Below are 26,485 nucleotides of genomic sequence, written 5' to 3' on the forward strand. Positions count from 1 at the left end.
TAATGTTCCCACGTAATTTTAGTCATTCTGAAACAGTTCCAACATGACAAACTTATACATGCAGGTCATAAACTTCAGATGATACAAAAAGAAAAAAAAAAACAGACATTAAGCAACTTGATGAATAAAATGTTGAGGGAGTACTCACTCATAAACATATTAGAAACTGTCAAATAAATCAAGAAGTTTCGAAATACAAGATTATATAGAAAACGGGTGAGTAGTGCAGTTATGTTCCTGTGCGCTGTAAAGATGAAAATGACAAACATTTCATAAGAGAATCCTCTGGCAGTCATTACTGGGAAGATACCACTTACCATCACTCACCTATAATACCGTGGCATGGAAATGACATTTCTTTCATACAGAATAATGTTACAATGTTACTGCAAAAAAAACCAAACAAACAAAAAAAAAGAGCAAGGCCAAGATGGTCGAGAGTCACAAAGTCAGAAGTCAACAACAATCTGTCATCATAAAAAGGGTTTCTAACCTATTCCTCCAACTGAGACTACAATGTTTGTGTGCTCTACATTAAAAACTACTGAAAACACAAAACTTTGCCTTAAAAACTTGTTTTGATTGTAACAGTGCAGTTCAACACATTCAGACTTCAGTTCGTATTGGCCTAGTGATTGCTGTAGTCCTGTAAAGACAATGACAACAAAAATGTGTAGCATGTTCAGTCTTTGTTAATACTTGTTGTGCCACTCGCACTGGCCCACGCTCACCTCCTCAATGTCCAAGTTTTTTCTGGATTTGTAAATAAACTCTCCGATCGCTACAAAAACCGAGAGGACGAGTCCAGCGGCCAGTACAATAAAAATTCCCCCTATGTTCTCCACGCCCAGGGCGCTTGCCTCTTTGCTATCCTCTTCCGGGCAGCCGTTTCCTCTCCACCATTTCTCCTTCATCATGTGCAGCTTCCCTTCTTCTTGAAGCTGCAAGATTGCGATGGTGACCTTATCTCGGTAAGGGGAGCCTACGGCGGGAATTACAGCGACACAATGTTACAGTTTCTCACAGGGAGCGTTTTTTGGTTATTATCGTTATTATATCGTCATCGCTCTTACCGATCGGGGTTCCCACACCATAGCCCTTTGAATCTATCAAGCCTCCAATCTGTGTGAGGTTGCAGTTGCGCTGGCTGATGTACTCGATGCTGGTCGACTCCATCAAAAGAGCATAATCTGTGGTGAGGACCCTCTGGATGCCCTCGCGGTTGTTTTTCACCAATGCCGTGTTTTTCCTGCTGCTCATGAATGCCCACATTTTCTCATAAGTAGAGATTTTAGATTTCTGTTGGATCAAAATCAGCATTTGTGGAAGATTAAAGCCATGGTCAAACTTGCCAACACAGCATTTTAGACAAAAGAAAGTGTTTATACACCTGTCTCTGGTATTTAAAATGAAACTATATTTGCAGAGCATCTGTTGGCCGGTGCTGTCACTCTGACACGCAGCAGGAGATCGGTTATGATTCGATTTTCATCATAGATTTAGATAAACTGCTGACTGTACTACAGGCAAAATAATAAATCCTCAAAGTCTTCATGGAACAGTTTCCCTCTGGTTCTTGTTAAACTGATATATGGAGAAATTTCCAAGACACTACCCTTTAACCCTACTCTTTTTTCCAAACCAAATCAATTTTCTGCCAACCAGTCAAGCTGCACATGACCAAAGACTGCTGGCTCAGGGGTGAAACTTGTCAGGCTAATCAGAATCAAAAGCAGTGTTCTTATTTGCATTCCTCCCCCACAGCTGCCCTGTAAACCAGAAAGATGGTCACCTTAAAAAAGGTCATGGTGGAGCCATCTCTTACGGCGCCGTACTCTATTTTGGTCTGCTTGGCCAGATCATCGGCGGAGTCAATTGGTGAGTCCATTCTTTCCACAGTGAGGAAGGCAGCCAAGTTGGCAGTGTATGAAGAGATTATAATCAAGGTAAAGAACCACCATATTCCACCAACTATCCTTGTAGAAAGAGCCTTAGGCATCAGTTCAGATCCTGTGAGACAACAATACAAGTCACATTATTGATTCTTAAATACATCATGAAAAATATAACTGGATAAGGCATACCTTGCTGCATAAGAGCTCCAACTCCAAACCAGACACTATTTATTAGAGTGAAGTTGTTTTCAACCACATCTGAGTCCGGGTTGCAGGGGTGAGGGTTGTACCATTCATAGGGAGTAAACCTAAAGGTTATGGGTCAAAATATCATCAGTCAAAATAACGTTTTAAAAAAAACCCCAAAATGACTACATTAATACCACATTTAGGTCTGAGGCAACAGCTGAAATCATTACCGGTGAACGTCTTTAGTTAGTAAATGTAACTTAATTCTGCCTACATTTGGCAATTAATCTGTAATTTGAATCAAAATTCATTAGTGATTATTCACTAAACCAAATGGCCTGTTACAGACTAAAAGTCAAAACATTAAACTGAAATTTTGCCACATGTATCATATTTGTTACATGAGTAAATTGCAAAAAAAAAAAAAAAAAAAAAAGAGTATTGGATGTAGTAAATATGTTACAAATTAATATGCAAATTAATATGCAATTTAATATTTTTTATTATCAGAAGGTTTAATAAACACTGCATTTTCAAAAAAAAAATTTCTGGCAATTATTTCATGCCTTTAAAGGGTTCAAGTAAAAGCAACTATAAAAAGTCATTTCTACAGCACCTTACCTGGCAATGACAAAAAGCACACAGCTGACACCAAGACACGCCAACAACACATACATCCAGATATCAGGAGACAGTGGGTTGAGGAAGGAGAAGACTCCTGGATTGGTGCCGTTTGGTTTGTGGTAGAGGATGCTAATTCCCAGCGTCATGAAAGGCTTGGAGAAATCTATAACCTTTTCCCTGACATATGTGATAGTGAGAGGGGCCACGGCGAGGTCAGCCACCTGGTGGAGGGCAGAAATCACCGTCAGCTGCTGGGCGACACTGAATCGTCTTTTACGGTAAGACTGACTGATCAGCACTCACATGATCAATGAGTTCCCGCACCATGCCGTTCCACTCCCCCTTGTCATTCTGAGCTCCATATTTGCCATCTGACACCAGCTTTACTTCGTAAGAGAAGCCCAAAATGTTGGAGAGCTCTTTGAGCAGGTCGAGGCAGTAACCCTCAAAGCGGTCGTTTCCATAGAGCGGCTTGTCTGATTTCTTATACATGACGTAAGGATTCTCCTGGTTTAAAAAAAAAAAACAAACACAAAAGGTTCAAAGGCTTATTTAATACAAAGACATCTTAAATCAAATGCTCGCTATTAATGATTTTATTTCTGTTCATACCAGAATAGTAGTGACAATAAGGGTCCTGTTGGCCATTGAGTCTGTTACATTTGTGGATGAGTCCTTGTTGATTTCTGATAAATTAAGGCCTGTTTGGGAGTTCCACACACCAATCTGTAACAAATAAAATATCCAAATAACCACACTGACTGGACTTTAGAGAGTTATTACCTGGGTGACCTCCACACAACTGAGGGAAATCAGGTAAAGATAGAGGAGGGGGAGCAGGAACAAGTAGAAAAGTTCAAATGGAAAATTACACAGAGAAGGAAAAAAAAAAAGGAAAGGATCACAAAATGTTATAAATCTTGAAAGGCCACACCCACTACCTGAACCTATTTTTAATGAAAAGGGGAAACATCACAAAGAGCATCAGGTGCAGTAAATTAGTAGGTGTCAGTATTCCTTTAGTTTGCCGTGGCAGCTAAAGTACAGACCTTTTTCCACACTTTATTCAGGCGGTTGTTGCCCGTGTTAGTCTTGCAAAAATAATAAAGAGAAAGCATTTTAATCACAGCTTTAACCTGAAAGTATGCACAAGAGTGATGGTGATGGGAAATATTTCATCTGGCAGCAGTTCTTGTTTCTTTTTCATTTCAGTTTTTACTCCCAGCTGCGTTAACCTGGGCTTAAATTCTTTGTAGTGATGATAGCATGAGCAGGTAACAGCTTCTTAATGACCTGCCAAAACTGAGCGCAGCATTGTCACCGTGATTAAAGAAGCATCCACAGACCCATAAAGCTTGAAGAGGCAGCTACAAGTTATTTTGAGAGAGCAGCGTGTCAAAACAGTTCAAAAAGTTCCCTTTTAATGCATAATTAGAACACCGCATTTTAAGACTTATGCAATTTTCAGTAAATTAGTCTTTATATCGTTTTAAAGGCAAGTCATCTTCCTGCGAATTTAGAGGGGGGGTGGGGTGGGGAGGGAGAATTGGGTTACAGTGAATAGCTGTTGCTTTGTTTGCTCATTAATAATACGCAGTCAGCTCTGCTTTACTGTGTGCTATAATAATCTGTATTAACGTGATGGACGCGGTTCAGACAGTTCACCTTCTCCAAGCCGTCCTCCTTTAGGCTGATGACATCTAAATCAAATTCTTTCCTCAGACCGTCCGTCTTGTTTATAATTATTTGTCCCGTCAAACCGTTCCACTGCGCCTGTTTCAAAGAGAGGGCAGAAAACACAAAGAATCCCTCAGGTTTTATTTTCCCCTCCCATCATATACATGAATGCAAAACAAAGCAGGGGCCTGGAAAAAATGAAAACAGTTTTTAAACATGAATAATTGATGAGTTCTTCATTAGGCAAAGAAGACTGACTAGGCTAACCGCATCACAATGGACGGTTTTGCATTGGCTGGATCCTCGGCGGAAATATTAAGTGTCTCTGAGTCTGTAACACAGTGGATGGTGATGTAAATGGAGCAGGCAGGCATGCCCTCTGTCTGAGAGGAGAGCAGCGGGTGGGCAGCGGTGCTCAGATATATCTGAAATCAGTTGATAATGAAGTTAGCTCAGCTGAATTGCAGTCAGGTTAAATCTATTACAGAGGGCATGAGGAAAGTAGCTTTATTCTGCACAGAGAACGCTAAGAAGTCACTTTAATTCTTCAATTGTCCTGTACAGTACATTCCTGCGACATGCTCCTTCATGACTTTCTGGCTGTAAAACTGTTAAAAAAAAAACATGTCAGTACTGCGCAAAAGTCGTGACTCACCCTTAATTTTTATGGGGTTTTTTTTTCTAGGAAAATGAGAAATAGGTGCAGCGATTAATTGTTTCAATAATGTTAAAGTCCGGGCTCTGGGGAGGCCAATCCATGACTGATCCATTTCCACATCCTGCACACCATGCTGAGATATTTGGGGGGGGTTTTTGGCTCTTTGGGAATCGCCTTGTTGGTGCAAACATCCTATTTTATGCCTGTCAAACTGTGTTGTTATCTTTGGCATTTTTCATAGATTCAACTGAAAGCTAAACTACAGGCTGCTAGAAACAAAAGGACCTAAAGATAAAACTTTAAATTGGTTCTTTGCTAAGTCATGTGTATGTGTTGACTCAACACGGGTTTATCTCATGAGTAAATGGCCTTTTTTATGCTTAAAAGATTCACAGTGTTAAATGGCTTTAAAAAAAACCAAGTATTCCTCTGACAGGTACAAGGCTAGACTGAAAATATGAGGAAAAAGCAGCCAATGTCCCCCCCAAAAAAAGACCTTCAGAAAGCCTGGAGAACTAGTGCTCAACAAAACCTGGCTCCTTGGAGGCTAAACAGAGAGAAATGAGTGGTGGCTCAGGACTGTGCAGTTCTGTAGATCCAAGTTTCTCTGATCCAAAACAGACAGTTTATTTCTGTCTGCACAAGCATAGGTTAATACAGCCGATCACAGCGCAGCTTGTGTAATATTGTGAGTGTGGCAGCAGTACAGCCTGGTTTCAATATAACACTGCTGGATACTGAAAATTAATATAGCAGCCACAAACACCAAACATGGGAAATAAAGTCTAGTATTCAGGAGTGGAAAAGTGTGCTCTGTGTATTTTTAAAGGACTGGTGCAACTTACTGTTTGTTTTAAAAAAATCACCAGTGGTCTTTGCAATCGTGCACATGCAGATTTTAAGAAATATAGTATTAAATACTACAGTGTATTCCACACTCAGTTAAGTCTAAAATCTCTTCTGTTAGAAGTGACATACAGGTGAGTCTGGAGATGCCAAACAACACATGGTTTCATCATCTGAGGGCCTTTACACAGACACCAGTTTTTTAAAGTGGAAAATATTCCATTCAGTCTGCTGGAACCAAAGCAGATTTACACACAACGAGCAATAAACAAAACGAGATTAAAGAATTCAATCCAACGTCATCATCCCGAAGCGCTACACTGCTCAAGCTTTCATTCTGATTCACATTTCAAATGTAAATCACGTTGGCAAAGAGAAATGCAGTTTGCGGAGTGCAGTATTCCATGTTGGAAAGCACACAAAAACAGAAGATTTCAAATCATATTTGATGGAGAAACATTGTTTCTTTAACGCCTGCAGAAGGCTAGAAGTGAAATTGCCCTTTGATGAGGGTGTTTTACACATTGTTACCACTCACATCTGTGAGATCTGTTTTAAGTCCTCACCAGTCAGAAGTCTCTCTCTCGGGTGTGTTTCCTTAATTGCTGTGTATGTGCGGTGTTGGACAAAGACGTGCCACCTCTGCACACCACCGCCGTGGATTTCAAATCAAACAACCACAACGTGATTGACGTGCAGGCTTCCGGCTTTAATTCGAGCGGTTTAACAAAAGTATTATATCAACCATTTAGGAATTACAGCTATTTTTATACACAGTCCTCAAGAACACAAAAGCTAAAAAAGACTGGACAATTTAACATAATTTTTAAATATAAGTATTACGTCTACACCCCACGAATATCACCACATGCTGTGTTTCCTCCTTTCAGATGCTCGATTAGACCTTTGCTGCAGCCACCTTCAGTTGCTGCTTCTTTGTGGGTCTCTCTGCATTCAGTTTGGTATTTAACTGAACAACGTGCTCTGCCAGGCTGCGATCAGGTGACTCAGGGTATCTAATTTCGTTGCTTTGAGAAACTCTTGAGTTGCGTTTGGTCACTCTCCATTTGCACTGTGATGCATCATCCCGTTTAGAATCTGAATCTGAGCAGAGATTACAGCCGTGTACACCTCACAGTTCGTCCTGCTTCTTCTATCAGCGGTCACATCATCAAAAAAACACCAGTGACCCGGTTCCACTCACCGCCGCCATATTTGAGAGATAATGTGGGAAGCTTCGGCCCACGGCCTGTTCCTTTCCCATCGATCTGGTACAAGCTGATCTTAGTTTCCTCTGTGAAATTTTACATATTTATTTTTTCCCTTTTTCAGAACAATGCAGGATCTTTTAGATGTTTTCTGGCAACATCTAATCTGGCCTCCATGTTCCGGTGCAACCCTCCGTGTTTCCATTCATGAAGGCATCTCTTGATTGGGACCTTGACAATAATAAGCCCCTCCTCTTTAAATGTTGTGCAGTTGTTTTTCTCATCCATCCATCCATCCATCCATCCATCCATCCATCCATCCATCCATCCATCCATCCATCCATCCATCCCCACTTATCCTGGTCAGGGTCTAACATTGTCTTCTAAGGTGTTTCAGACCTTTTGCTGTTGTTGAATGATGGCCTCCCTCACTTGCACTGACATCTCATTGGGCCTCATATTTAAAATTACAGTTAAATGCTATAAAATGCAAATTAGACACTTTGAATCAACTTCAGATATTATGTCTGCTTCACATGTCATGAAATTACAAGGGAGCAGGCCTCACCTGGCCACGAAACTGCTTGTCAGCCGATTGTCCAAAGGGACTGCATATGCAAATATGTCTAATTCCTAAACAGTTAATGCAATACTTTAGTTTAAACCCTCTGAATTAAAGCTCAGAGTCTGCACTTCAATCACATGTTGATTTTTAGTTTTTAAAATCCACTGTGGTGGGAAAAAAAGTGTCTTTGTCCACCAAAGTTTGGACCGAACTGCATGACGATGAGGTTGTTCTCAGATGGAGGAGCTCAGAAATGTTGCCACCCTTAAAAAGTCGTGAATACAGAGGAAGCAGTGAGAAAAATTATATTTCCTTTTTCCTTTTGAACAGTTCTTCATAAAACTTTAACTATATAAATAACTTAACTTTCACTATTAAACATGTGACACAGAAATGAGTCCTGCAGGCAACAGATTACCTTCCCACCCATACAAGAGCGGCGCGTAGGCTGAGCTACTGAGCAGCACTCAGTGTCTTGCTCAAGGGCCCCTCAGCTAATGCTGTTAATTTATAGTTGTTCATTTAAAATCTAAAAGTATTTTTACATGTTTTTAATGTACATATGTTAAACTTAAACTTTTCCACCATTCAACCTAAGCTTTTTATGCATACATATATATCTAGCTGCTAACTTTCAAAAATGTGTGTTTATATGTTTTTAACCACACAGGCAGCTGCTGGTTTCTTTAGGGTCTCTAATTTATCTCACGGAGCCTCAGAAATGACTTGCTATGAATGATTCAGCTCCGCATACATCACGTCTGGTTTGATTACTGTCAGATTTACATAATTATTGTGCGGTAATGCATCGTGGGCTAAATCAGAGAGCCTCTCAAGCAAGCTGGAACAGGAATAAGGAGAGGAATCATGGGAGATCTATTTAGACCCTTGTTAAATGAAGACACCCTTTATTTTTAAGTTTTTTTTCTCCAGATAAGCACACCACTGTCAGCTCCAGCAGACGCACAGTCAGTGAACTACACTGCAATGCACAACTTATGCTGATAATAAGATGAGTGTTATGAGTAAAATATGACAGATCTACAGATGTATTTACCAACCAGTTCCTTCACTTCCCTGCACGATTGTATTTTGTGCATATGCTGAGTGTTTCCCACTGACGACTAACTGAAAAGCTACATTTATCCATCCATCCTGCTCATCTGCTCCAAGTCAATGGGGGTAGTAGTCTATATAGAGATGCCCAGACCTCATTTTCCCCATCCACCACCTCCATCTCCCAATCTCCTCCAGGGGAATACCACAGTGTTCCAGCATATCCTGGTCTGCCCTGAGTGCCCAGAAGGCATCTTAGTCAGATTTCTGCATCACCTCAACTCGCTCCCTTGGCGGTGAAGGAACAGTCCAAACGATCAACCCACTAAGTTCATGACTATAGGATAGGAAAGATTAACCAGTAAATCTAAAATCTATATATTGTGGAGGTGATATGTATGTATAATTTGCTGTGAATGGGTCCTTTTAAATTAAAGCCCTGTATAAAAAAAAACAACGTTCGATACAATTTAGGATGTTTAGAAAGCAGAACATTACGCTGTTAGTCATCGATGGACAAGAAAAATCACATTTTCGACCTCATTGCGTTTACGTAAAAATACTTTCCTCCAGCCTAATTACAGACAGAATCTGTACAGCTGAAACTCTCCTTCACTCACACTCTGCCGGCCGGGTTATTCGGCTTTGCTTGTTTCTGTCAATATTCTGTCCCCACTTACAACAAGACGAGCCCATTGGTCAAAGAAACGTCTAATTAGAGAGTGCAATAACAGGAAAGCCTATTAAACTGAAATGAATCTATCTTGGCACAGATGAGAGAGTCCGCTGCCCCGACAGGCGGCGTGTTTTATCAACCTGTCGGGGTTTGATGAGTGTTTGTCTCACTGTGTTTCTGTTTAATCTGCTGTTAGATCAACAATTCATGCAGAAATATTTTTCATGTTCAACAGAGCAAGGAGAATGCACGAGTCCTCAGTTGTTATCATTTTAGTATTAGTGTCAGGTTATAAGGAGTTGTCTCAAATCTATATGGTCTTTCCCTGTTTTCCATTCATACAAGGAGCAGAATTCTCCGTGGACAGCTCTAATCTTTAGTAAATTAACCAACATGTGAAGCATGACATCAATCACCATCTCCTGAAAGAAATTATTTTCAATATGATCATCACACACTCGTTGCTCATTCACCAGATCTAATCTCCTAACTCTATTGTTTCTGTTCTTGCACAAATGCAGATGACACAGAGGCGGCGGGCTATGAAAAGGACGGATGAATGGACGGAGCGCCGGCTATCAGGCACTCAAAAACCAGACTCACGTCTTTGAGCATGCTCATGAAGCGTGATCCGAAGCGCCAGGGTTTGTGTCGGTGGCACTGCAGGGAGCTGACGGTGATCTGAGAGGTGCGTTGCGAGGCAGCGGCCACCATGTAGACGGCGTCGTACATCAGAGCCGCTTCAGTCTGCAAGACAAACACGGCCGTCATTACCCGTTACCGGGGACCGCAAATCACATGTCATCCAGTTATCACACCAGGGCTGCCTCACAGGTAAAACCAGCGGTTTCTGCATTGTGACCCGAGTGTACGCAGTCAGAGCCAATTAAAAGACATCATGCAATTTCCCAAGTTGAGCTTGTGTAGATACATATGCGTGTTTTTTTTGCCAAGTTTAGGAGGCAAAATTAACACAATGTCTGTTTGCATGTCTTTAGTCAAAAGGAATCTTTGACTCTTTATTTTGACTTACACCACCCACCTAACTCTTGTTCAAGACCAAGCGCACCCCATATCACAGTGGTGCTCCATGCAGCCTCCACTTTGCTCCATCACCCCAAACAAGTCCAATCCTCTGAGGCCCCCCCACCGTGCAACAGACAGCCCTTAAAGATCAGCTGATAACGGCCTGGAGACCCCACAGAGGTCCTGTGTCCGTGCCCCGACTGCTCAGGGATGTTTTTAAGGAATGGGGGGGGGGGGGGGGGGGGGGGGGGGGGTTACATCTACATTAGGCAGTTGATTTTAATGTTGTATCGTGTTCAGTTTCTTATTTAGCTTTACGAATGAAAAGGTTGAAGTGGTGTGTTGAGGAAACCATCAGAGAGGGAGTTTGTTACTGATTTTGCCATCTTGGCTGTTGATACTGTAAATCGTCCACTTTGCTTATTATCATTATTTTTAGGATATGTTTGACTATTCAGGAAGAGTTTTCCCATCTTTGTTGCTCTTCATGCCATTTTCTTTTTTTATTTAAAGGCCATTTTAGTCCCTCAGAGTTTTTAAATCATTTAAAAAAAAAGATTTTTTTTTTATTTGTTTTTTATTCCTTTGTCTAATTTTTTACCTTAATGGGCTAATTGTCATTTTTTTTTTAATTCTATCTCACGTGTTTAGCTTTTTTGTTATAGGCGGTGTTGGATGTGTTGACTGCTAAAACTGCTTTCTCAGTTTTTATCTAGTGTTATTATTTATCTTCTTGGGCTGTATACATTAAATCATAGCGTCCCTACACACAGCCCATCAACTCAGCAGACCTCGAAAGGAAGAAGGTAAAAGTAGGCTTACAGTCATCATGCCTTCCATCATTCCAGTCTCGGCTTTGGAGGGCGCCTGCAGCCGCTCCATGGCCCACCTCTCCACCACTGAAGCCACCTGAGGATTGTCTATGTTGAGCAGTCTGAACCCCGTCATGTTGACCCCGCTGTAGCGGTATGGTTCCAAATCAAGGGCGAACAGGTCCTGTGGAGATTGACAGTATCATCATCATCATCTTCTTTCAGCTGCTCCCTTTAGGGGTCACTGCAGCGCCTCATCTGCCTCTGCCACAACAACACTCTGCATGTCCTCTCTCACTCTCACTACATCCATGAGTCTTCCTCTTTTCCTTGCCTGGCAGCTCCATATTCAACATCATTTGCCCGATTTATCCGCTACTCCTCCTCTGCACAGGTCCAAACCATCTCAGCCTTGCCTCTCTAAACTGCTCAACCTGAGTTCTCCCTCTGATGTGCTCATCTCTAATGGTTTCCATCCTGGCCACTCCCTGCCACCTCCAGCTCAGCCTCCTGTCTTTTTGTCAATGCCACTGTCTCCAAATCATAGCAGGTCTCACTACCATCTTGTAAACCTTCCCTTTCACTCTCGCTGCCTTCCTTCTGTCACAAATCACCCCGACGCTCGTCTCCACCCACTCGGCCCTGCCCGCGCCTTCTTCTTCTCTTGCTGTGGCAGTTTGACCCCAGCTATTTAAACTCCTCTACCTTCACTTCCTCTGCTCCTCGTGGCTTCACTGTTACACCCATCTCCCTCTCATTCACACACATGATTCTGTCGTGCTTCTACTGACTTTCATTCCTCTTCTCTCATCAGTGTGGAATTAATGTGATTCTGAATATAAAGACCTAGATACAGACATGAAGTAAAGAGCAAGGATAAACTGGCATTTGATTAAAACAGTGCAACAATATGAGTACAGTGTAATAACATGGAATTATGCCAAGGGCACTAAAAACATCCAGCAGCCTTATTATAAAACAAACTGCAGATGTGAGAGCTCATCTGCATAAAACACTTGTGCAGAATAAAAACAGACTGAAGGCAGTCCAGTGGTGTGTAGCTATGTGGCAAGAGGCTATTATATTACAGCTTTTTGAAGACATGTCTCTTACCAGTGTGGTGAAGAAGAAGTGGTAATATTCTGTCATCATTCCCATGGACAAAATCTAAACAGGGTGAAAGAAAGTGAGAAGTTTGTTCCAGCCAGAATAAATAATCTTCTCTTCCGCCTAAGACCAACCAACCACATCCACATCCACAGCAAGCAACAAATTATCTATTCCATCCAGCAGCTGTTGGTTCTAAATGTGTACGTCTGGCTCAGACATAGGCTCTGCCTGGATTTGGTAATAAACATAGGATTTCTGAAGGGGATAGAAGTGGACTAATCTTGCACGTAGTGAATATTAAACCAAGAGCAATTCGGAAAGAGATTCAGAGGCTATTTTTCCACTGAAGAAAGAAAACCCACATTGGATATCTGATAAGATTTGCATTTTAGGTGTCAAGTTGTATACGAAACCTCAGTGGCCCACAAACCGGCAGACATTCATGCCATTCACCTGCTTGAGAACATCAGCTGATGTTTGGTAAGAGCAGTCAAAGATGACATAGAACTCCTTCCCTTTCTTCATTTCTTTCAGCAGGGGACGGGCATCTTTGCTTCCTGTGGGCAGCTGGCGGATCTTGATTTTAATGCTGTATCTGGATGGAGCTTTGATCAGCTCCTGCAAGCGAATCAGGCCTTAAATCAAAAAGACGAGAAAGCAATTAGTAAACATACAAGAAACCTACCATTTGGAGGCATTTAACTGGACAAGATTATTCATATGTGTAAAGAAAGAACAAAAAGTCATCCGCTAAGGCCAAAATTATCAAGCCAAAGTTATTAAAACTCTGTGGAGATGTTTGGAAATGTTCAGAGAAGGAATGGTGGATCTATTGGAAGGATGTTGAAGACTGAGCTGCTGGGCAGGAGGGAAAGAGGAAGCCCACAGAGAGGGTGAGGTCACTGCATTTTCACCTGCTTCATGTTAAAGTGCGTCTCATTTATTTTAGGAAGCTTTTATGTAGACATTAATCGGACCATATAAAAAGCAAACCTCATTTAAAGAAACCTATCATGCATTTATTTACCACAAACAACATTTCTCTTTTGTATGAGCAGCAAGAGTCGCTTTAATAATTCTAATTTCTGCAGGATTACAGGCAATATTAGTATCTAATCTGATTATTTTCTAGCATCCCACCACAACATAGCACTTGGCAGCTAGTGGCAGCTATCTTTACTGGAATTTAGATTTTTTTTAAGTTTAGCTTTTAACTACAAGCTGGTTCACCTGCACTTTGACTTGGTTTCCTTCCCCAGTGTTTTCAAGACCCAGGTTTCCTAAGATCACTTCTACCATGGGTATGCTACTCTAGGAGATTTAATGCTGTTCGCTGCAGCAGCAGAGAAGGGCTAACAGTATTTCAAAATCCACAGTAATACATTGTTTTGTTTGATTCTACTTTGTCACTGCAATTTGAAAGTGTTTGCCAGAAACTCTAACTTGTGTAGACGCCGACGATATTTTGGCTAATGTTGCAGTTCCACCAAGTGACCACTAGAGGGGTCTACACACACCTAAAATAGAGTCATCTCTACGTAAAATAAAGGCGGGCTTACACATACTCTTAAACTATGTAATTTTCTACTTGTTCAGTTATATGCAGTCCCCTTATACTCTGAATATATTAAATGTTTTTAGTTTCAATAACTTATGCAATGGCTCCTGTATTTGAATTAATTATTGCAACCACGCATGCTCACTGTCCTCTAATGGCCACACTGATGAAGTGCAACAATATAATCATAACATGATGTCATGGTGCAGTTCATCAGTGAGCATGCGCAGCTGCAATAATTCAAAAACAGGAGTCTTTATGAACATTGTTGCTAACCCTGAATTTGTGTGACTTTATTTGTGAAGGTTTTTTTGTTAACGGAAGTAGACGCATAAACTGATTGAACTTAATAACAAAAGAGACTGACATGTATGAATTTGCAGCTCCTTGCTGTGACCACTAGAGGGCAATGAATATGCAGGCTGTCGTTAGTCCTGCCACCAGTTTCCTAGCCTGATACCAGACACAACTGTCACCACAAATAGTCACCACTATGAAGTGAATAGCAGTTTCCTCCCACAGAGAGACATTTTATGGCTGTTTTCATGAGTCAGAAAGTCTGTTTATGCGTTTTCTGCTCTCTAGCCTCACATTAATTTATGAATTTATAACCATAAAGTAACAAAGCTAGTATCAGCACGACGGACAATATTTTTCAGCAAAGATTTTCAAACTAAAACACCTCAAAACTGGTTCATTCTGTAGCAGTAATATGGATGGAACTGGATGCATTTTGGTCACTGCTGGTTGGAGTTATTTTTTATTTATTGTTTGTTTGTTTTTTCACATCATTAGCATAAACTAGCTAAATTTGCCACTTGTCGGGTCTTCGTGCATCGGGAAAAGAAGCCAGGGTATCTTTTTCCAGACAGCCATAAAGAAATGGCATGTAGCAGTGAAGCAAGTGATAATTTTCCACTGCAGCAGGATTACAGCATTCAATCAGATTCTTAATTTCTTTCCAAACTAACAGCTGAATTGCCACCTTATGAACAACCAGGCCTCTGAATGGACCTGCTCCCCAGAACAGGTGCTGTGTTACCTGTTCACCAGGTGAGAAAGCTGTTCCTTTAGTTTCCAGCTTGTATGTGATGTTTATGGAGATGGTGTTTTTGCACTTGATTCGTAGCAGTCACTAGTAGGCATTAAGGTTGTCTAATTGGTGTTACAGGCTGATTGTCATTGCATTGTCATGTTACATGTCTAAACCAATAACTGTAGAAAACAGCACTTTAGTCAACATTTAGTCTTGTGTTGTAATTTATATTGTTTTAATGTAACGCTATAAAAAAAATTGCCTGCAAAAACACATCAAAAATTGAACTTCAGCATCAACTAAAGCAAAGCTGAATCACATTTAACAACAGAAACAGTAAATCAGGCCAAACTGACACTTTAAGTGCACTCTCAGGGCTGCTTACTGCTTATTTCTAATGTGGCAGCTGATCATTAGAGCTGGTAAACTTCATACTTTTAAATAAGATGCCAAAGGAGCACATTTAAGTATAATTCTGCCCAGATATCTAAGGAAGTATGGTGAACTTTGGTTGCTGTAACTGCACACAAGAAAGAATGTATTTGCCCCTTTCTTCATTTCTTAGGTTTGGGGTTTTTTTTGCACATTTTTCAAGCTTTTCCATAACTGCCAGTGAGTCTTTCGCATCGCTGTGGAGGATTTTTGAAATTTCAGGTGTGTTTAGGATCCCAGGCTTATTGTATCCAAAAAAAAAAAAAAAAGAAACTACTTTTATTTACGTATAAAAACGTTTTTGTACACATCATATTTTGACAGATTTTTATCATATCAACACTTAGCAATCAATCAAGAATAAAAACGGATATGTGTTAATTAAATATTTTTGCGATATTTTAAGTTTTTACGCCCAAGACCCCTCAAACGCTCTGGCCGGGATTTATCCAGTGGGTGCAGACTCTAAGATCACCGTTTAGCTCATGAAGCGGCTGTTTCCTCTGGAGGAGGCCGTTAAAGAGTCCGAAAAGATTCGATGTGTGATAGAAGCTCACTTCTGTCCGACGACAGCGACACTGAGGTGAGTTGTTGAGGATTTGCAGGACTTCTCTGTCAGTAATCGCTGTTTTAGTAAGCGCTGATGGTTTAGCCGCTGTTAGCTACTGTTAGCCCGGGCTGCTGAAACTTTCTTGGAGGTGGATTTAATGTCGTGGACGACTCGGACACTGAGCAAATAAACTCTCATATGATGTGAGAATGTCATCGAACTGTTTATCAGGGGGGAAAGTGTGTTTTTTAGAGCCTAACTTTAGCTAGCATAATGTTAGCTTATAAGCAGGTGTTGTTGATTAGCAGGTCTGATCTACTGAAAATCAGTAACTGCAACAATACTGGGAATAAATAATGTTTATTTTAGTCACATAAATCATCATTTGATCCAGAAATAACTGTTTCATATGTGCAAATGAACCAAACCGTGGAACGTTGCACTCCTAAACCTAGCCTCTTATTATTAACAGCACTGTTTGCTTGCATATTTTTAGCTTCATTTTTGCCTCAGAAAGTCAGATTTTCTCTGTGCCACTGGCTGCAATACAAGCCCAAAGCATCATCAATCCATCCCTGTGCTCACCAGCTGGAGATGTATTGTCATGAAACTTTTTTTTCTACAAGCATATTTTGGTTTTGTTGTGGCCAATAACAGATTATACTGATGCCTGTTTACATAAAGACAAGGGAACGTTTAATGAGAAGAGTTGATGGCTCTTGAATAAATGTCGTATTTGTTCAGGTTTATCCCCACTTGTTTGTAGATGCTGTAAGGCGGCCTTCATCTGATTGCTTCACACGGGTCCATGAGCTTTCTGGTTTTGTCCAATTTAAAACCAACATAATCCCAGTTGAGTTATTTTGTTTTGTTTTTTCGCACTAAGCTAGCATGGGGCGATGGGTTGCACTGCATACACATCAGTGAGTACATCAGCACCACTAGTCCAGACTCTAAATATTTAAGGGTTTTTTCCCATCACACTGGGTTTTTATTTGCCTTTCAAGCAAACGTGGGAGCAGATCTATTAGAGGATTTTCTGGTTCTTTAGGCCTCAACTTATCTGTTTCTGTTAATGAGGAGAAGGCTACCTGAAAATGACTGGTTATCTTCTTATAGACATTTCCTGCTTTGTGGGCAACAATTACTTTAATTTCCAGATTGTTAGGAAGGTGCTTAGAGGAGCCCATGACTACTGACTACTGGGACAAGGTCTGAGGAGTCAGAATATTCAGAAAGCTTTGACATTTACATCATGATAATGTTAAGAAGCCATAGCCTTAACATCTTAGGGTCCTGAACTTTGGTACAAGTTTTGAGACCTTAAAATTTAGCTGAGTGGGACTTTTTTTTAACTCTAAAGTGAAAAACTCAAAGAAGGCCCCATCTTTCTCATAATTACTCACAGACCCAAGATATCTTATGGAGCACATTAGGTGTGCTGGATAATTTACCTAGCTAGGTTAAAAGAGAAAACCCTGAATTTTGATTCATTATACTTCAATCATACATCAATCCGACTTCTTAGTTTTTATACATTTATCTGTTGTTCTGTCTTGTATTTGCTTTTTGTGTGTTTATTAGGGATTGATTTTGCTATTTATTTTTGAACAGTCTCACCATCTATAGGGATTGACTTCTGTTTCAAGGAGCTGAAGACTAACAAAGAATATTAGGGTCAAGTCTTGTTTTTGTTTTGTTTTTTAAACAAACAAAAAAAAATCGAGATAAATATACTGTTTTTTTTTAATCATATTTTGAGATAAATTAGTGTGCTGCCAAGCAGGATTTGATCAGTTCATCATTTTAGCTTCTGTCAAAAAGCACTAGTTTCAGAGGTTGTGCTCGTCTCACTGCCTCCTCCTGCATCATTATAAGGTACTTTTAAGGGCACATTCTTCATCTATAAATAGCTTCAGCAAGGTCATTTAACAGGGTTGCTAGGGCAAAGTCTTGCAGGAGCTGTAGTTGTTATTTCAACCAAAATGGATCATAGTCACCTTCTTAAAGTTTGGATTTTTTTATAAAGTGGGAGCTGAGTGTACCGGGCAGATGTCACTTTATAAATATGCCAACCAGCTGCCACATTTTATAGTTTAAAAGTAAAGTGTATGTCCCTCCTGGTGTGTTTAAATCACTGCTGACATTTGTTAGTGAAGTCTGTTCTCATGCTCTCCTGCTGTCTTAGTTACAGAATTTCCCTCTGGATCACATCTTGTATCACTAAATCGCATCTTGACTCACCAGTTGCATCCTCATAGACCACAGTGACGGTCTTCCACTTGTAGAATTGCACTATGTCCAACACTGCTCTGCTTATAGAGGCATATTCGGGATAGAGGTTAATGTAGAAGCTGTCTTTGTTGTCCACTGATGGGTGTTTCCAGCGTGTCTGGATGTGAGGGACTTCCAGGGCATTACAGATTGACTGGACCGCGCTAACCGATGAACTGTGAGAGGGTCCAAAAACGGCCCCAACGCCCAGCGCTAACTGGTCACAGGCTGAAGTGATGAAACAAAGTGGGGAGAAATGAAAATCTCAACCACAGTCTCTCTCACTGATTCTTAAATGGGGTTTCATAATTAAATTTTACCTCTTCTTGATGCCTCAAAACTGTCGAATAAGTTTATTCTCTGGATGTCATAGGTCAGTGTGGTGTTTGGCATTAAGGTCCGGTTCCTGTTTATGTTGGTTACAGCAAATTTAAAGGCCAGTTCTTCAACACTAATGGGCTCATTTTCAAGTGTCTCAAAGATGCCTCCTACAGGGAAAAGAGAAAAAAGATCATATTAAAGTACTAGCAGAAAAGTTATTGGCTTCTCTCAGTACAGATATTCACATGGTGTATTTTAAAGATTGAATGCTACCACAGCTGAATTGTAATAGTTGCATAATGTGTCCCCATTTCCTTTGTACTTCTGTCACATAAATGCTACCAAGGGACCCAGCTGAGATGACAGGATTTAATATTATTCAAATTAAAACTTGAACTTTTCTGGCTTCAGCCTGTTACATAGTAACTGAATTTCACAAGCTGCCACAATAGCTTTTATAAAAACTGTGCCATATGTGTTCAGTTCTTTTTCACATAAAGGATCACAGATTAACCATTTAGCACGTTAACATATTACCAGAGCAGACATTTAAGGCACGCTTTAATGTCCTTATGCATTTGCACCTTGTTTTAATTAGAAAAAAAGGCTCCAAAAGACAGTCGTACTCATTCATCTTGTCTTATACTTGCAATTTACTGCTACTGGTTACATTCACCTTCAGTGAAATCATACCCAACATAAATTTCTTTTCTTCAGGTAGCATCACTTTAGCTATCAATCGTTTGGATCTGCATTTAGCTATGTGAAGATTCAGTAATATGGATGTGGTGGTTTCCCTGCCTCCCATACTAGCATCTGTGATTTTGAAGTACTGTGAAGCTCTTTTCAGCAACTTGATATGACCAAAGTATCTTTATAATTGTGACACATTTGGCAATTGTGTACTAATTAAGCACAAAATTTACTGCAGTATGCAGTTTGTAAGATTGATAGTACCAGGTTAAGCTATAAAGCCACAATGGAAGGGCAAAGTCAAGTCACTGTATATCGAAACACTGAAACAGAAGGAATAATCTCAGAAGCTCGAGTTTATCAACGTGTAGTGCTGTTTATATGTAAAACCTGTATATCATAAGACCAAATGTGTTTCATTTACTGATAGGTACAGAATCCTCAACCATGCAATGCATCAAGTCTGTCTTTCCAGTAATCTTTGTAGATATCAGCATGAAACCTTCAGAGTCAGAGGGACAATTTTCAGAGGAAAACCAGGTTTATCAGGCTTTTTGTACTGTAAATTCTTCACTCTTAAAAAAAAAAAAAAAATTACATTTAGAACTGCAGCTTGTAATAATTGCATGACTTTTTTGTGTGTGTGTGTCCATTAAAATACTTCAGAGCCCAAAATTTGAAGATAGTCAGTTTACAGTGATGGTGCACAGCATCAGGCCAAAGTGAAGCAGGAAACAGCTCGAAAGGTTATTAGAAAGTGTATTAGAAGTTAGTTCAAACCTGCAGGTTTTCTCTGTTGACTGATGAGTTATTCAAATTTACATTTGCTTTTATGTAGATTTGTGTAGATCTTCATAACAGATCCTTAAGATTGACTGCAGGAACGTTTATGTTTATCTCTGGCGAAGCATAATTCCATAATAATAATGTCAGACTAATAATTTCAGATTCTCTGAAGATAACAATGAAAAGGCACCAATTAATAACCAGAATTAAGTCTGTATTTAGAAGCAATGACAAACATACATGCATTTTGAAAAGCGGCACTTTGAACAGTCTGACTGTACCACTGGCCTCAACACCTTTAAACTGAGGTGATAAAAATCACTGTCACAATTTTTCTTTATTTCTCCAATAAATTCAGTCACTTTCAGCCACAGTAGCTGTTTGTGCCAATGGCACAGAGGAGGAGGAGGAGGAGGTCTCAGAGTTGAGAAGATCATACTGAAAACCATCCAACTCTTAATCCATCGTGCTGCTCCAGAAAGATGGAGGGTCTAGCATGCCACATCTGGCAATATAGACATATATTACTCCAGCCGGGCACATGCGCAGCTTCCAGTCTTTTACATTTGTTACATAAAATGCAGCTTAAAAACTATTGGGATTAAGGCCAGAGAAATACTGGATTGTCACTACCTGTATGCAGACAGACGCGTGCAAGATTCAGTGTGCTTATCCCTGCCAAAAATTCCCCTGCTCATTTGATTCACTGAAGCCTTTCAAATGTAAATAATTTAACATCTGGGCCATCAGTGATAGGATTTGTCATCTAATATATTCAGGGTTAAATGTTTGTTCCTGCTGCACTGAGCCTCACAAGTGTCAACAGACTCAAGTCCAGTGCTGAACATACCTCAAAGGTAAGCAGGTTGCCTTCAACTTTGCTGCTTTCGCATGACTTTTAACTAACAAAACAAAGGCTAAACTAATGCATTTTTAAAAGCTCTGCCTTTTTCAAAAATATTAATCAATGATTATATTAACAATGAACACAAATTATAAACATGCCATTTAGATGGTGCAAGTGATTGCACATGACCCCACTTCAACACTGAGGCTACAGATGGCAATAGGTCATTGCACTCTCAAACAGTCTTTGAAGAATTGCCTGTGAAATTGTGATTGATTTTGGAAGGAGAAAAAGCCTTTAAAAAGCTCCCCCTGAGACCTTGATTGTGAATGACCTTTTTCTTTGGTGTAGCATAGCCTCAAACCCCAAACTGAGAGAGCCTTGTCTGGACTCCCTGGTCACTAAAAGCATGCTTGAAAGTGCCAATCCTAATTATGGTTACCAAGCCTCAGCGAGCAGCTGCTGGGACCTGTTAAAGTCCTTAATTTGATCCACTGAAATATAAAATTCTCAGCCACAAATACATCAATCGTTTTATAAATTTGCAGAGGAAATGGATTCTATTTCACTGTCTTCGGTGTTCCTTTTTCTTTAAGGTTATAGAATAGGAAATACACATGAGGACTGACCAGCTGGTCTTGAGGTTTGTTTGCTTAAAGTGCAGAGACTGCAGCAAATGTCATGGGCTTTATTAAGGATTCAGCAACAAAATAATCCAAGTGGCAACATCATAATCATCCTCAATGACTTTGTTTTTCTTTCCCACATTTGTGTGAGACTTAAAAATAACTGCTGCTCTTAAGATTTTCTGATTTATATGTTTTTGCAGTTGACCTCTAATTTAACGTCATTTTTCCTTTCAAGTCTAAAGGCTTCAAATGTAGCCACGTTCACTTTATTCATCTCCATGATGTGTCGAACATCACAGAATAATACAGTCTTCTTAAGACTCAAAGACCCCATGAAATAAATGGCTTATAAATTCAAAATGTTTCAGTGGACTGAATCTTAAAATAAAAAATTAATGTAACTTCATTGATAAGTTAAAAGCTGATAAATAAAAACAGACCTATTAGCAGTTGGACTCACATTTATAAGCCATCATATTTGAAATGAGCTGTAGCCAGATACCCTTTATTGCCAACAAAGACAAACATTTGTTTTATTCTACTGTTACTTATTCATTTCCTCTTTGAAACTTGGTGGGAAGGAATAGGAAAAGAAAATCTCATATTTCACTTCATTTCCACCTGAGATAATACCTTAAATTTTGTTTAAAGTGTAATTAATTGATTTCATGAGAACAATCCAAAGGATTCAAAGGGACACCTGACTTGTCTACAGTTCAGCCTGAATAAAGCTGGTCCAAGTGACTGGCAGGTTGACAAGTGGTGGCTGGCAGTGGCTAGGTGAGACTGGTCACAAAGAGGTACACAGGGCTGCACTGAAAACCTTCTTGTAACTGTTTTGGTCACTAGCAGATTGCTGTGATTGCCCATAGTTTGCATGGAAGACGCAACCTGTCTGCAAACACTCACCAACCGGTTAGGGAACACACATTTTTCCCTAGCGACCAGCCTGTAGGCTTGTGTGACCGAGCCTTTAAGGTCAGCTGTACTTATCCATTATCTTTGCCCTAACCACCATCAACCATCCAGACTGAAGTGAAGAACATATCTCTGGTTATTTTTTGGGGGAAAAAAAATGTTTTAAATTAGCTATTTTTTTTTTTGACAATTAAGTCAGGCCTTTTATATTAGGAGCTTACAAAATGCTGTGTGTGTATCATTAGAATTAGTTGTCTGGCCCAAGGCTCTAACAGCGTCATAAAGTGCAGATTGAATGCTTTTTTTTTTTTTTTGTCTTTTATGAAGACATTGTTCAAGTTGCACGTAGAGTCCAGGAACCATGTGAAAAACTTGGAAATCAAAAAGCTTCGAATGCACATCAGTGCAATATACAATAACATGATCAGTGCTCTTACAGATATTGATATTTGTGTACTTTTATATTATTTTATTAAAATGATTGAAGCACCCTGTAGCACACAGCAACAGTGATATACATATTTTACACTAACTACAAATTTTTTTAGGTTAAAATGAGGAATGAGTCATTTTAATGGTAAAATAAGATTAGGATATGTGATTAACAGATTTGTATCTCAGTTTTGCAGCAAACAGTCCTGACAAATGTAAGCTTCTGAGCCGTGCTGTGTCTTTGACTCAGTGCATGTTTATAGTATTTTGAATGTCTACATTTCATAGCTTCAAACCAGCCATTACAGTCAGTTGTCAAATTCTTTCGCTCAGCAGGGAATTACTAAGTAAAGAGACAAAATGTAAGCACTGCAAGAGATAATTTATACTTTGATAATTACAAGTTAGAGCCTAGGTAAGATTAAAAATTAGAGCAGAAATCACTGGAAAGGTTTCCTCCTGAATGACTTCATTGCTCATTCCCAGCAGGGAAGCTAAAAAAAAAAGTTAAAATAAGAAACAATCTATGAATAGTTAGCATTAATTCGTCTACAATATAATTTTCAGGATCAGTGAACTTCCATCTCGTCTTTAATAGGCCAGACAATGGTTTGGGGTAATGCATGCTAGGAGGTCACAAAAACAAAAGATTCTGCTTATGCTGCAGGCAGAGAGCCTTAGGCTGAGCTTTTTATAGGCTTCTCTTCCTCCCTTTAGTGCAGACAGCAAGAAAAATAACAAGGTTCAGGTTTTGGCGACTGGATAGACTCGATTTTAATCCAGCAAACCGCTGACATTGAGGCAGTGTCCTTCAAATCATTATTTTAGTCATTTTTTTGTGTGATTTCTGTGACCGTGCAATAATCACATGAAGGAGAGTCTTTTAAGGCAGAGGAACACAATGACGTAGTGTTGTGCTTTCTTCCTTCTCCCCATCCTGGGCCAGTTCCCAAAGAGACCTCCCGCCCCCACCCCAACAACACCACCAGCACCACTCCAACCTGGAGCCACGCCAGACTGTGAATGAATGAGGAGGTCCTAACAGCCTACTATGTTTGTTTGATGTAGAGCACTGAGGTTTCTCTGTTTATAGAAAAGATGCTTGCGATTTACCAGCAAAACATCTAAAATGAATAAAAATCTAAACTATATTCTTTTGTAAAACAGCTAGAGGAATACTCTAGTTTTAAACTGGGATGTAGAGTTCATCAAATTACATTTCAGTGGTTGATTGGAGCTGGTCCCACATTTCTCGTCACATGGTCTGAACTGTAAATAAGCAAATCAAATATCAGAAAGTATCAAAGTAATCATTAAGTGTGCAACCAAGAGGCAAAAAGAAATTTAACAAATGGGGGAAAATAAACAAAAGGCCCAGCCGCAAGCTGTTGATTCTGTGCTCTCCCTAATGATGAGATTTGGTTGCTGCCTAAGTACCATATTTGGGGAAGAGACTTAATGCATAAAGAAGATTAGTGTTAGTTGTTTAAGGGCTTGGAGCACAAGATTTACCATTATTACCAACCCCAGTGAAAAAAGTGGGAGCCAGTCACAATCTGATGCAGACACTAGCCAAGACAGAGAAATGTTAATTGAGCCAAACCGCACACCATATGGGAGGGATTATGATGTGTGCGGGTCATGAAGAGAATGACAAAGATTAGGTGGCCTTTGAGAGCGATAGATGATTGAGAGAGATTAACAATATAGAGCACAGACTGGGCCTGTTGAAACCAGGAAGTCGCACCAGCTTCTTAGCCTTTTAAAGTTACGCAATGCCACATTTATTGTATTCTCTTTAAAAATTTGAATATAAATTCAAATGCAGAGTTGCTGTGGGCATTGAGCGAAGCGAGGAGTCCCGAGGGCTAAATTTTAAAAGCCATTTTTTTGTGATGCAATCCTCTAACCCGTGAGAGGAGCGGTGGATAACCAATGGCAGAAGAGCAAAGAGCCAGAAAGCTTTAATTTGCAGCAAACACCGGCTCATTGTTCCAAAGTTACATCAGCGATCAAAGGGAGGATACTGGAGCAAGAGCTCTGTTTGTTTAATTACAGGCACAGAGGGAAATTAAAATTACTCTTCTTGTCAACCCTCAAAGGCTTAACAGACAGCTTTGGACTCAGATCCACGTTCACAGATGTCATCGACCATCAGCGTGCACAACGCTTAAAAACCTTTGAGTAGGAAAGGCCGCAGAGAAGCCAAATCTGAAGAAGTTTCACCGAGCCTGCCCGCTCTTTATTCTTTAGTGATGTATCAGTTTCATAATGCTGTGTGCCAAGGACAACATTATGCCAACAGTATATGCTCTCAGATGTAGCGGTAGGCCAACTTAATCACCTGTCTCCTTCTGGTCTGTGCCGTGAGTATGGAGGGAACAGAGAGAGAGGCTTGGCCATTGGCCGACCAAAGTGGATTAACATGATTTTGATAAAAAATGCAGTTTCATTTGGACAGCCCACATCTCTGTCCTCAGTACCTCCTCTTAGGACAGAAAAAAAAACAGTAATAGGCAACTTAGAGGACAATGATTATAAGATAGCAAAACACAGCAGCACAGCTACAGATTAAACATTTACACCGAAAACAACTCGTGATCTTTTTGATCTCTCTGTAGTAACATTAAAAGAATGTAATACTACCATATAGTACTTGTAGTAGAAGGTACCAGGATTTAAAGCTGACTCTCCCACAGTAACTGAGCTGTACGTTTAGCTGTATGTGGGGTAAATTGAATGGTCATCATTTCAGCCGTCTTGGCATGATTATCACTGATTTAATTTGTCATCTTTGTTTTTTATTTATTTATTTTTTAAAGAAACAACCGCACTGGCACTGAGAGATAATAAAAATACCTTGCATTACATAAAACCACAAAACTATTTGTGCATTTAAATGCCATTCTATAGGAAAAATGCAATCAAACAAGTCCAATACAAAGAGTTGCACAGAAGGTATTGCCAAATGTCAGAAATACTTGATAACTAATATTTTTTTTTTTTTTTTACCCCACTGGGAAGTGAGAGGCAGCCCAGACTGCATAATAACTGGGTCAGATATGAAAAAAGCTGACGAGAGCAGTGCCGGCCGACACATTAACATTTATTATATAAATATTTATGACATGGACACTTTTACCACTTACCAATTCTCAGGACTTGCTGCGAAGTGAGCCAAAACTCTGCCATAAAGTACAGCAGTGAAAATAACAGTCCCTTCCTTTTCACCATGGTCATTCCTCCAGAGCTGAATTTAACATTTAGGTCAATTTTTTTTTTTTTTCTTTTTGCCCTCAGTAATTCATGCTGGTAACTTGCCAGTCCTCGTATCCATAACGAAAATAAACTGGCATCCGACCCACATCCATCCCTCACACATTGTGGTGAGGAAAAAGAAACTACACAAACACACACTCCGCTTGAAGTTGTCACTGATCAGAAGACCTCAGAGTTTTCCATTCTAAGATCCTTTGTGTGCCTGTAAGGTTTTGCTTCCCATATTCACTGTCCAGATAGCCGCCTTATCATGTTTTTCCCGGTGCACACTTGAATTGTAGGCTGCAACTGAGGAGGAGGACCGCACCGGACTCCTGCCTGGCAAGTAAGCAGCAATAGGAAACAGCTTCTGGTTGCAAATTTCAAAATAAAAGATGAATCGAAAAAT

General features: G+C 39.9%; 1 protein-coding gene across 2 annotated transcripts; it reads right to left on the reverse strand.

Moving 5' to 3' along the window:
- LOC115790203 (glutamate receptor ionotropic, kainate 1) lies at window positions 1-26,381 on the reverse strand. Of its 2 annotated transcripts, XM_030743912.1 has the most exons (16): window positions 25,968-26,381; window positions 18,513-18,680; window positions 18,163-18,420; window positions 12,796-12,977; window positions 12,346-12,399; window positions 11,243-11,416; window positions 9,998-10,141; window positions 4,374-4,481; window positions 3,758-3,799; window positions 3,321-3,434; window positions 3,012-3,215; window positions 2,706-2,929; window positions 2,085-2,203; window positions 1,793-2,010; window positions 1,074-1,299; window positions 1-982 (listed from the first exon to the last, which is right to left on the reverse strand). In XM_030743912.1, the coding sequence occupies exons 1-16, from the start codon at window positions 26,056-26,058 to the stop codon at window positions 693-695; spliced, it is 2,616 nt and encodes an 871-aa protein (XP_030599772.1). In that variant the 5' UTR covers window positions 26,059-26,381; the 3' UTR covers window positions 1-692. The 2 variants fall into 2 exon arrangements, with proteins under 2 accessions (XP_030599772.1, XP_030599773.1); XM_030743913.1 differs by lacking the exon at window positions 3,758-3,799.
- Window positions 26,382-26,485: the final 104 nt, after the last annotated feature.

This window comes from Archocentrus centrarchus, chromosome 13, assembly GCF_007364275.1.
Source record: "Archocentrus centrarchus isolate MPI-CPG fArcCen1 chromosome 13, fArcCen1, whole genome shotgun sequence".
Taxonomy (NCBI): domain Eukaryota; kingdom Metazoa; phylum Chordata; class Actinopteri; order Cichliformes; family Cichlidae; genus Archocentrus; species Archocentrus centrarchus.

Coding starts and splice junctions, on each gene's coding strand:
- LOC115790203 (XM_030743912.1), bottom strand. CDS start 26,058: ATGACCATGGTGAAAAGGAAGGGACTGTTATTTTCACTGCTGTACTTT. Junction 3,435..3,757: donor TGAATAAAGTGTGGAAAAAG/GTCTGTACTTTA, acceptor TATTTGTTACAG/ATTGGTGTGTGGAACTCCCA. Junction 1,300..1,792: donor CCACCATGACCTTTTTTAAG/GTGACCATCTTT, acceptor TTGATCCAACAG/AAATCTAAAATCTCTACTTA.